Here is a 12,145-nt window from a genome sequence, read left to right on the forward strand (position 1 = left end):
ATGACTTTACAGTACAGAGTTAACGGATGTTGCAGAGTTTTAAAATAACATTACTGGAAGCAAATCTTAAACACCATAAATACTACGTATTACCTGTCTGGGAACTGAGTGCTCACGTGTATCCAATATAGAACTTCGCCTTGTCCTCACTCCCCCAATACAAAATTAAATCAATCCATCTTTTCATCATCATCATCAACATATATTTATTTAGTGTTAGGAACCCCTCCAGCCAGTACAGCAAAACCCGGAGTCTGCTCCGAATGTCTGGTGTTAAACTGTTGCCCCTAGTGGTGGGGACAGGCTTGGCTGCAGACAGAGGGTCATGAGATGTGCACTGGCTGGGGAGAACCCAGGAATAGAGTTACCGAGGCCGTAGAGTAGGAAGTGCAGGAGGGAGACAGGAGAGACACCAAGTGGATGGTGTCAAGACTGATATATCACTCGTGGCCACTAATAAATAAAGGAACAGTTGATGGAGAGGTTCCCCAATACACAGCAGCTTCTGTACCGGTGCTTGTCCGGAAAGGAACGGAACATGTAGTGATAGGTAAAGATGATGGAACCGAATGTAGGCAGTTGCCAGGGGTAACTACAACCCACAGTACCGGTGAGAGTCCGGAGATTGGAGGAAAACAGTTCCTAGGCGGTTGCCATGGGTAACTACAATTACAGGTACACGGTGATATATGTAAACAGTCAAACAGTCAAAAGTACCTGTGGTAAGGTTGAGTCCGGAGCCTGAGGGAGATTGTTGAAATCTGAGCGCAAAGATGCTGCAGGAGCTGCGTCTCCGTATAAGGTTAGGATGAGCAGAGGAGCTGCAGATCACGCCGGAGCCATGCCTGGGAGCACGACTTTACCGGGGTCCAGTAGATAGCAGACTGGAACTGGTGAGTAGATAGTAGAATAGTCAGGAACATAATCAGGTCTAGTACACGGGATATTAACACAGGAGAAGAGTCAAAGCAGAGCCGAGTCGGTACGTAGGGAAATCCAATGAAAAGTAGTCAGGAACGGAACCAGTCTGGTACACGGGAATACACTAAACCGGCAGGAAACAACAGGAGCAGGAAACAGGGCAAACACAAGGGAGCAGAACACTAAGGTAAATGTATTACCGGTAATCCTGCAGAGGATTAGCCGGCTATTTAAGGGAGCAGAACCAATAGGCTGCAAGTGATAATGAGGAAGCCAGGTGGGTGGACTAAGAAACAGGCCGGTCAGGTGAGGCATTACATAGAAATGACAGCATGATTGAGGGCAGATTCTGACAGAGAACAGACCTAACTGACCCTATCTAAGACCTATCTAATCTATCTAGCTAATCTATCTGCCTATCTAAATCTGATCTATCTAAACTAATCTACCTAATCTATCTAAGAACTAAATTAACTACCTATCTAAACACCCAAGTGGCTATCTAATACCTACCAAACTACCTACCTATCCATAACTATCTATCTACCTATTTCTAACTATCTATCTAGTTACTCTGACAGAGAGCCCGGCGAGTCATAACATATAGTGCCATGACAATGATCTCTTGAGAAAGTCCTTTTTGGAGGACGAAATGCGTTGAGGAGATACTGTGGCTTCCTTGTCCTGTGTTCGGTACCTGGAGTGTGGTTGTTCATCCGGCTGGAACTTCGCTCTGGTATTACTTGCTTTTCATGTGGACAGATAAGCTGTTTTAAATTTGATATCATGTACGGGCATTATTATGCTTTTTAGCCACAATCAAGGCGGTTGTTCTACCATTTATTAAAAAAATATTTTATATGAATTATGAGTCCATAGTATGACTCTCTGTTATACTGTATTATACTAATGCGTCTCTTTGAGCTGCACTTTCGCTTCTTGAAGTTGAGAAGAGGAGCCTACTGAACATTTCTTCAATCTGGTACGGGCATATTATACTAGTGGATGTATACACTTACTTTGAAAATTGAATTACACTATGTGTATTTTTATTTTTGTGTTTATATATATATATATATATATATATATGACATGTGACAATGCTTCAAATGCTTTATTATGTCATTGATCATTCTGGATTAGTGCTATGCTGTGTCCCATGGTGATATGTCTACTGGCAAAGTTCCGACTACTATTTGTCCTTCTCTGTTATATCTAGTTGTCACTACTACGGAAACATTGCTGCACCAGTTCAGTTGCCAAAAACATCACTTTAACATTTTACTATATTATAGGGAGTATCATTAGATGTAAACAACTAGGATCGGTCTGGCTAGTAAAATTACCCAAAGATCCTCAGTGGGCTCCAAACCTAAGCAACCCCTGCAGAACGGTTCATGCAAAGAAACTGAAATGTGACATTATTGCCTTCCAATATTACAGAATTGTTAACCCAATGGGGGGTATTCAATTGTCGTTGGAAATGCCGAAAATACGGTAATTTTCTCGCTGGATTTCAGCTCGCAGCTCCCTGAGCCGCGAGCTGAAATTCAGCTAAGTAGTAGTTTTTACGCGGTGGGATTTCATAACAATTGAATACCCCCCAATAAGTCCATATTGTAAATTATGTGTATCTATCGTATAAAATATTTATATAATGGGCTATCTATGGTTGTTTCCAGGGTGGACCTACTGCCTCTGGCTATACTGCTGATCTATGTCTGGTGTGCTTGTCATACACTGCATCTAATACTGGGCAGTCCACTGCACCATGAAGACCAGTTATAGGCAACCAGATGCACTTCTGGAACAGCATAAGCGACCGTCTAATCTTCACTAGGGCCACACATTACCCTTAAAAGAAAGACTGTTGGGTGGGCTTAGGATGGTAAAAGAAAGCTGGGAAAAGTTTATAGAGATCTGGGGGTAAAATAGAAAGAGCACTAGGTGGAGAATGGAAAGAGCTGGGGGAGGGGAAGAGAACTTTTGGAGAAGAAAGCAGAGGGTAGGACAGATGGACCTGGGGCAGAAAAGCGAGATGGGGAGAAAGAATGGGGCTTGTTAAAACAAATAGGGTAAAAAAAGAGAGAGCTTGCAGGAGAAAAGAAAGAGCTAGTAGGAGATGAGAGAGAGCTAGTAGGAGAAAAGAAAGAGCTTGTAGGAGATAAGAGAGAGCTAGTAGGAAAAGAGAGAGCTTGCAGGAGAAAAGAGAGAGCTTGCAGGAGGAAAGAGAGAGATTGCAGGAGATAAGAGAGAGCTTGCAGGAGATAAGAGAGAGCTAGTAGGAAATAAGAGAGAGCTAGTAGGAAATAAGAGAGAGCTTGCAGGAGATAAGAGAGAGAGCTAGTAGGAGAAAAGAGAGAGCTAGTAGGAGAAAAGAGAGAGCTTGCAGGAGAAAAGAGAGCTTGCAGGAGAAAAGAGAGAGTTTGCAGGAGATAAGAGAGAGCTTGCAGGAGATAAGAGAGAGCTTGCAGGAGATAAGAGAGAGCTAGTAGGAGATGAGAGAGAGCTAGTAAGAGAAAAGAGAGAGCTTGCAGGAGATAAGAGAGAGCTAGTAGGAGAAAAGAGAGCTTGCAGGAGAAAAGAGAGAGCTTGCAGGAGAAAAGAGAGAGTTTGCAGGAGATAAGAGAGAGCTTGCAGGAGATAAGAGAGAGCTAGTAAGAGAAAAGAGAGAGCTAGTAAGAGAAAAGAGAGAGCTTGCAGGAGATAAGAGAGAGCTAGTAGGAGAAAAGAGAGAGCTAGTAGGAGAAAAGAGAGAGCTTGCAGGAGAAAAGAGAGAGCTAGTAGGAAAAGAGAGAGCTTGCAGGAGAAAAGAGAGAGCTTGCAGGAGGAAAGAGAGAGATTGCAGGAGATAAGAGAGAGCTTGCAGGAGATAAGAGAGAGCTAGTAGGAAATAAGAGAGAGCTAGTAGGAGAAAAGAGAGAGCTTGCAGGAGATAAGAGAGAGAGCTAGTAGGAGAAAAGAGAGAGCTAGTAGGAGAAAAGAGAGAGCTTGCAGGAGAAAAGAGAGCTTGCAGGAGAAAAGAGAGAGTTTGCAGGAGATAAGAGAGAGCTTGCAGGAGATAAGAGAGAGCTAGTAGGAGATGAGAGAGAGCTAGTAAGAGAAAAGAGAGAGCTTGCAGGAGATAAGAGAGAGCTAGTAGGAGAAAAGAGAGCTTGCAGGAGAAAAGAGAGAGCTTGCAGGAGAAAAGAGAGAGTTTGCAGGAGATAAGAGAGAGCTTGCAGGAGATAAGAGAGAGCTAGTAAGAGAAAAGAGAGAGCTAGTAAGAGAAAAGAGAGAGCTTGCAGGAGATAAGAGAGAGCTAGTAGGAGAAAAGAGAGAGCTAGTAGGAGAAAAGAGAGAGTTTGCAGGAGATAAGAGAGAGCTTGCAGGAGATAAGAGAGAGCTAGTAAGAGAAAAGAGAGAGCTAGTAGGAGAAAAGAGAGCTTGCAGGAGATAAGAGAGAGCTTGCAGGAGATAAGAGAGAGCTAGTAAGAGAAAAGAGAGAGCTAGTAGGAGATAAGAGAGAGCTTGCAGGAGATAAGAGAGAGCTTGCAGGAGAAAAGAGAGAGCTAGTAGGAAATAAGAGAGAGCTTGCAGGAGAAAAGAGAGAGCTAGTAGGAGATAAGAGAGAGCTTGCAGGAGAAAAGAGAGAGCTAGTAGGAAATAAGAGAGAGCTTGCAGAAGAAAAGAGAGAACTAGTAGGAGATAATCAAGTTTGTAGAAGAGATTTTGATGACTTATGAAGGGAGACTCAGACCTGAAATAAACAGAAAATATACCATTATCTATTTCTCTGTGTATTTGTATATATTTATTTATGTATATGCAACACATTGTGACTCAACCTTTCTTGTCATTTACAATAAAATAGTACACAGTTTTGCTGGCTTATTGCAGCAAGTCCTATTTTTCCTTCTTTCATTTGAACCCCCCCCCTTCCCCAAGTAACCCTAAACAACATCGTACAGAACTTTTAATATGCTATGAGGTAAGATCTCAGTATGTCATCATAGAGATCTAGTGTATTTATCCCAGCTGTTAGACTGACTGAAAGAAACCGCAGAGGCTTCATTACAAATAAACATTTTGTATGCGGCCCTGTGATAAAGATACTGTACTAACTTTACATTTATTATTTATAATTATGTCTAAATATAGACTTAACTATTTGAAAAACGGGTTTTTATACCTTTCATGACAAGATCGATTTTTGCATTATGTTGATTCTCCCAGGAATACATTTTTTATGGGTCACACACAAGCTGATCCGACCACTTGAGTGGTCAGCGACAGGATCTGCTCTCATTTGTCACCCCAGTGAGTAGACATAAGATAAGTTTGTCACATGGAACTCACAGGAGGCCATTAGTGAGATTGGTAGATGACCGCTCACATGGACAAAGATGATTTGTTGTCCAGATTTTTGGGTATTGCAGAAAATGATCCAGTTGATTGTGTATGGATCACGCACGGATAACAGGTCATTTTGGTGCTGCACACAATATTAGGCAAATCTGCCAATATCAGTGTGTTTGACGCCGCAGACCTTTAGTGGCAATATACAATATTAATAATATATGTTTGCGTAGTTCTTATGTTTTGCCAGGTGGGACCACTATGCACCGTGGAGTAGGTTAACATGTTCCCTAAAGGAGCTACTGTCAGCCGTGGTTATTGGAGTCCAGTCAACCATACATAGGGTTAAACAGGGGCGGACCAAGGCTGTCTGGGGAGGGGGGGGGGAATGTTAATATAACATAGGTTCCCTTTGATTGTGCAGATAGGACAATCATCAAAGGTCACGAGTGTGTCATGGTTTTACATTTTCAATATAGTGTGAGTCTGTCTTCCGGTCCAACCAGACTGCCCAGAGCCGCTCACTAGGGTGCGTACTGATACCTGAGAACTGGTGGCAGGGCAGAAGGCAGCCCCTTTACTAAGAAGGCACCAATATCAGGCAGAAAAGTTATCTAGAAAGGCACATTACTGTGGCATAGAAGACAGCGTCAACCCGCTAACTGTGTCTCTGTTTAGACAGTTCTAGGGGTTACAGCTCTTGTACTGGTCAAGGGATTGCGCACACTACAGGACTTTGGAAGACTCTGTGGATCCTATCTTTGTGGGGCTGCCACACTGGATTTGATCCCTACTATAGTTCCTTCTGGGTAGTATTGCGTGTTGGTATTGGTGCAATGATACACTGGTAGTTATTCCTGTAAATTGTTATAATTGCTATGTGTTGTGGTTTACAATAAAGGGTCTAATTGATTTCGTACCCATTAGGAGGTACCAGGGAATCCAGACTGTCACGTAAGGATGCTTTCGAGCAACCTAGTCAGCTGGACAGCAAAACAGCATAGTATTATTCTGGTATCTTCAGAGACTCCTATGTTTGTTTTACTTTATTTGATGCCCAAAAAAAGTATGGGGTAGATTTGATTTCTCTCACAAACTTCAGGTCACGAGTGTTGTTATTATTATTAGATAGCGCTAAAGGTATCCAATTAAAAGCATTGACCAACACCCTATCTGCACTCTGTCTGATGACATGAGGAATGCTTCAAACCACCGAGATCTTCTCATCTAAAGGAGCAAAGTTTTGCACCTCTGCAGCCTGCATGTGTTGAGCTATATGCTTACCCATATAAAAAACTGCTGTCACTCAGTAATTGGTACATGATGTTTGCGGTTTTATAAATCACCCTTTACAATCTATGGACATGATCTTATCAATGTGCTTACAACAGTTATTTAAGCAAATGCATACTGAAAGTTTTAAAGACCAACATGTTTTATTTGAGGATTATCTTTCAGGTGTAAATTAAAATATTCAGTCATATTTTACTCATAAGCCGGACATATGTTAAGAGCAGAGTTGCGTGAGATCTTCAGCTGCTAGAACAGCTTTGTGGGATGTTCACCTTTAGCAGACTCTTTCTGAGGAAGTTGTTTTGTTCCACAGTACTCTGTTGCCCCCAGGACTCAGGTAGCAGCAGTTGTTGATCTAGCACCTGACCGGTGGAGAGGACAGAACACAGCAGGAGGTGATGAGCAACCAGGGTATATTAGCAGAACTCTGAGTCAGACAGGCAAGGGTTAATGTGGAGTAGTCAGACAGGCAGGGATCAGGAGTAGAGAAGGCAGCAGAATCCTTTAAACAAGCCAGGGGTCAGGCAGGTAGAGATATGAGAGCAAATCTGTTTAACAAAGCCAAAAGTAGAGAAGACAGCAATTCCTATGAACAATCCAGGTCAAATGCTGATAGCGGAACAAGCCAGGCTACAAGGCACACTAGGTCAAGCAGTAACTATCACCAGCATGGTATGTGGTCAGGAGGAGGTTTATAAAGCCAGTAGCGCCGATAAGAACTGTAGGGTGATTTGCTCCATGAGTGTGGTAGATGATTGCACACCTGAGGCTGCCAGACTGAGAGCTGAATGAAGCTTGTAACTATTTGTTTAGCAACCAGCTGAATCACTGAACTGCAGGAATGATCCTATACATAGTAGTAGCAGTAATTGCACAAATGATAGATCAAACAAACTTCTTTTTCATAACACCACACAGGGCCAGTCCTATAGTATCTGTTCCCAATTTGGCCACACATGTTGGTGTCAACAGCAATAGACCCAAAAGTTTGTCACTGGGCACAATTACTACTGCTATGCTCAATTATTGTATATTGCTGGGTATATAATGTATTGCATACTCGTCTTTGGGCTCTGAAGTGTATACTGCACACCAGAATGAACTGTATATTGTATAATATACTAGTTTCGGATTGGGTTCTGCATTGTATACTGGTAATCAGATGGGGCTCAGTTCTGTATACTGATCAATACTTAGTACACTGTATTTGACGATAGCTTTTTTGAAATTTAGTTTTCCTAAATTTTACGGGCTGTATAAAAAGATGTTCATAACCTTGCAATTCACTCTCACACCCAGAATTTGGGAATATGCTCAATAGGCCCATCAGTTTTCATCTCCAGGTCTACCAGGCCTTGAAGACGCATTCCCAACATTACACCAGTACTGTGTCTTCAAGTGGAAAGGTTGGTAGTGACTAAGGGGTATCAAACCTTCTAAAAAGGAAAAGTGAGACTTTGAGACCAAGTTCGTTGGGGTTCCTTCTATGGCATCATTTTGGGGCCTTTCTAATATAGACAGACCACCAGCGGCCTCCTCTCTTCAATCCTTCAAATTTTGTTTGTCCCTGTGGGACTCATGCAGAGTCAAATATAAATTGTCCTCCCTCATTTCACCTTTGACTCATCTGTGGGGCAATCCACACTTTCCTCCTGGTAACTTGACACAGCAATTTAAACACTGGATAAGTGCGGGAATACGGGTGGTCTCGGACCTGGCAGTCAATCGAACTTGGGCCTGTATGTCAGGTCTTTATCACGGGTTTGAACCTTTTCACCCACTTTTCTTTGAATACTTCCAGGTCCAACACTTTGCCATGTCTTTGCACCCCCCCGTCTGATGCTCTCCGGACCCTTACCTCTTTTGAGCATATGTGTCTACATTCCCCACTCACTAAAGGGCTTATAGAATATACTTTTGACGCGCCAGGCCGGCATGAGCGGGAATGGGAAAATGACCTGGGACCTCCTCCAGATGACTCTTGCTGGGAGGAGATCAGGGAGGGGATTGCCAAGAGCTCGATCTCCACATTAATTAAGGAATCAGCCTACAAATTGTACTATAGGTGGTACTATACCCCTGGCAAGCTGTCCAGAATGTTTCCCACGGCCACTCCGAGCTGCTGGCGGGAATGTGGCCAGAGAGGAACGATGCTACATATATAGTTCCTTTCTGGAACATGGTCCTTACACTTATAAACTCTGTGTCAGAACAACAGATAAATAAAGACCCCTGGTCATTCCTTCTCTCCCGCCCTATACCTGATGAGAGCGCGCCTTCTAACAAGCTTATCAACCATATTATGGCAGCTGCTGAATCCCTAATAGCAAAGCATTGGAAGGACCCCAATGCTCCCTCCATGCAGGAACTACGGTCTTACATTTGGCATGTCGCAAGCATGGAGAGTATAACGTACTATCTCCACGATAAATCACATAATTTCAACAAGGTGTGGGCCCCGTGGTATTCATTAGAAAGCAATAGTTGCCTATCCAGTACGGCTCCCCCTCCTGCAGTAGGAATATAGTTCTTGGGCCGCTTCCGGATTCCCCGGGCTGGGTACGGCGCGCTGTTGGTGAGTAATACCTGTCTGTTATTTAATCGCTTATTTAATCGTTTGGTTTAGTTCTTCCTAACCATGTTCCATGTATACTTATTCGCAATATCATTAATAGTATTTGTGCCTTTCTACCTCCCTCCCACCCCTTCTCCCTCTTCCCCCATTGGTATAATGTATAAAACATGGAGGAGACACCTTGTATATTAATACTCTTATGGTCAATATGTTGACTGTTCCAGTTGTTTCCTCTTTAAATAAAGAGTTTAAATAAAAAGTAGAGGTGTTCTCCTGCGCCCCTCATCCAGCTGCTGATGACCATAATCTCTGCTTTGTTAAAGAATGTCTATTTAATTAAAAAGCAGTGATGGAAGAGATTTTCTATCACCGCATAAGCAGTGATAGAATCCCGTCTGTCACTGCTATTTCTCATTTAAAGGATGGCATTGGCTGGAAGCGATAAGCAGAGGCTTACCTGTTCGCTGGGGTTCATTCTGTGCATGCATGAACCGGTATTGCCAAGTCACATATGCACACTGCACTGGAAGAAGCAGATTCAAAGAAAATTAAAAAAATAGAAAAACTGTACAATTTAAAATGGAAAAAAATGACTTCATTAAATAAAGCATTTTTTTTTCCTCTATCGCTACTGCAATCGCCATCCCGAGATGGCAACTGCCATTAGTGGTTTTGCAACAGTACAGGTACCACTACAATCCTTCTTAAATAGGATCACAAACTATTGCAGATGGCCAGGGGAGGGCTGGCAAATTTTAGCCCAGGGGGGCAAGATTTGACTCAGCAGTCTATTTTAAAGGAAAAAAAATTACAGGTGGCCCAGTGACCCAGCCCAAGGTAACCCACTATGGGACTGGCCCGGGGGGCAGATGTCCCCCTGTCCCTCAGCCCAGCCTTCCCCGGCAGATGGCGGCTGGCATAGGCAATCGCCAGTAACACCTGCTGACAGCTATTGCCAGCTTTGAGGCTTGATAAATAAGAAGAAGCCTTATCGCCGATGAAAACACAAGATTTTGGACTCTTCTCCCTATAATAAACAGACCTCTAAGTCAATAAAGTTTAAGCCTACTTATCATCATCATCATTTATTTATATAGCGCCACAAATTCCACAGCACTGTACAGAGAACTCATTTAACATCAGGCCCTGCCCCATTGGAGCTTACAGTCTAAATTCCCTAAAATAGACACACACTCACACACAAACAGACATACAGAGAGGGAGACAGAGACTAGGATCAATTTTTGATAGCAGCCAATTCACCTACCAGTATGTTTTTGGAGTGTGGGAGGAAACCAGAGCACCCGGAGGAAACCCACGCAAACACAGGGAGAACATACAAACTCCACACAGATAAGGCCATGGTTGGGAATCGAACACATGACCCCAGTGCTGTGAGGCAGAAGTGCTAACCACTAGGCCACTGTGCTGCCCATAATGTTGATTTCCTATTTAAAATGAAAATACCAATTTTGATTATATATATATATATATATATATATATATATATATATAGATATAGATATATATATATATATATATATATATATATATATAAATAAATGTCTTAGCCAATTTGATTGACAGTATTGTATATAACTACAATTGTTCACAGCTGTTATGCCTAAATACTGTTTATTGTGCATTTATCGTCATAATAACACAACCATTGTTAGATAACGATATTCAGTCAAAATTAAAACTAGTCAAAGTTAATAAATCGTCTGCAGCTGTTTTCACCCAAATTTTGTATTTTTACTTAAAATGAAGTGTAATGGTCTATTACCACTTACACGTTGCATTACAAAGGGCTAATCAGGCAGCTTTTCATGAACTTGACCAGTGGTAACTCTGTGGCTATATAACACTGGTCTCATAGGCAGACTGGATATTAATACATTCATCTTGTTGTCCCAGAGACCACAGGGCGGCTGCACTGCTATATCACCAGCCGGGAATGTCAGTGATAAATGTATTTCTGAGAACAAGGAGCCGGCGTCCCTCACACTCTTCCTTCCCATGTTCCCACCCCTTTGAACCGGAACCTTTCTGCAGTGACAGCCCCGGGCTGTGTGGTAATGGTACTGGGGAGGAGAGGGAGGAGGAGCCCCTGTGTACCAGGGACAAGAAGCCTCATTAATCAGGGGTATTAATCATGAGCAGGCTGGGGGAGATGCCTGTGTGCAGAATGGACTATGAGGGGCTGGTGGTCCTCATGATCTAGAGGGGTGGCTCTGCCTGTGTCAGCCCCCCACATCTGTGCATGCTGTGTACCTATGGAGATGCCCTGCCAGCAGTAGCACCCCAGCCCTGGCATCTGCAGCTTGCATCAAGGGGGTGCATCTTACTGATCTCTCTCCAGCGTTGCTCTGAGCTGCTGACGAGCTAGGCAGGTGGGATACAAGGGGGGGACCACCATGGGGAACACCACATCTTGCTGCGTGTCTTCCAGCCCCAAGCTGCGGAGAAATGCTCACTCCAGGCTGGAGTCCTACCGGCCGGAGCAGGACATCAGCAGGGAGGATACAGGGTGCAACCTGCAGCACATCAGTGACCGGGAGAACATAGACGGTAAGATGGGTGGGGGGCTGGTGACCCTGGCACATAGAGAGGACAATGAGGTGTGCAGCTGGGTTGTTGTACCCAGGGACTGGCTGGCTGCTCTCTGACAGGGAAACAAAACCCACCTTACCAGCACCGATCTGCGCTGCCCACCAGTGGGCGTCACATGTGCACTATGTACAGACAACCAAAGACACTCGCCCACGAGTTTGCATGCGAACAGCCCACAGCTGCTGCAGAACATCTCGGCAGCCTTTCCAGTGTGGGTGGAACATTGACTGACAGCTAGGATTTTCATTTAAGAGGGTGTTCAGCTTCGTGCTTGTTAAGTCCAACCTTATTGTCAGCTGTCAGTCAGTCACATTTATGTAAACCTCTGTAGAGCTTCGTTCTGCATGTGACTTGCACAACAGAATAACAAAACAAGAAATGTAAAGCTGATGGTACAATTATACG

At 43.4% G+C, this 12,145-nt stretch overlaps 1 protein-coding gene and 1 long non-coding RNA gene across 2 annotated transcripts in view; one reads left to right on the forward strand and one right to left on the reverse strand.

Moving 5' to 3' along the window:
* Window positions 1-6,572: 6,572 nt before the first annotated feature.
* On the reverse strand, window positions 6,573-11,186 carry LOC142158257 (uncharacterized). The gene is made up of 2 exons (XR_012692742.1): window positions 10,917-11,186; window positions 6,573-8,388 (listed from the first exon to the last, which is right to left on the reverse strand). It is a non-coding gene; the product is annotated as an uncharacterized LOC142158257 (long non-coding RNA).
* Window positions 11,187-11,196: 10 nt separating this feature from the next.
* Window positions 11,197-12,145, forward strand: part of CCNY (cyclin Y) — a 122,962-nt gene continuing 122,013 nt past the window's right edge. Inside the window, exon 1 of the mRNA XM_075212068.1 lies at window positions 11,197-11,698. Within this exon, the coding sequence (XP_075068169.1) occupies window positions 11,545-11,698 (154 nt within the window). The 5' untranslated portion in view covers window positions 11,197-11,544. The remainder of the gene's footprint in view (window positions 11,699-12,145) is intronic.

Source organism: Mixophyes fleayi, chromosome 5 (genome assembly GCF_038048845.1).
Source record: "Mixophyes fleayi isolate aMixFle1 chromosome 5, aMixFle1.hap1, whole genome shotgun sequence".
In the NCBI taxonomy this organism is placed as follows: Eukaryota; Metazoa; Chordata; class Amphibia; order Anura; family Limnodynastidae; genus Mixophyes; species Mixophyes fleayi.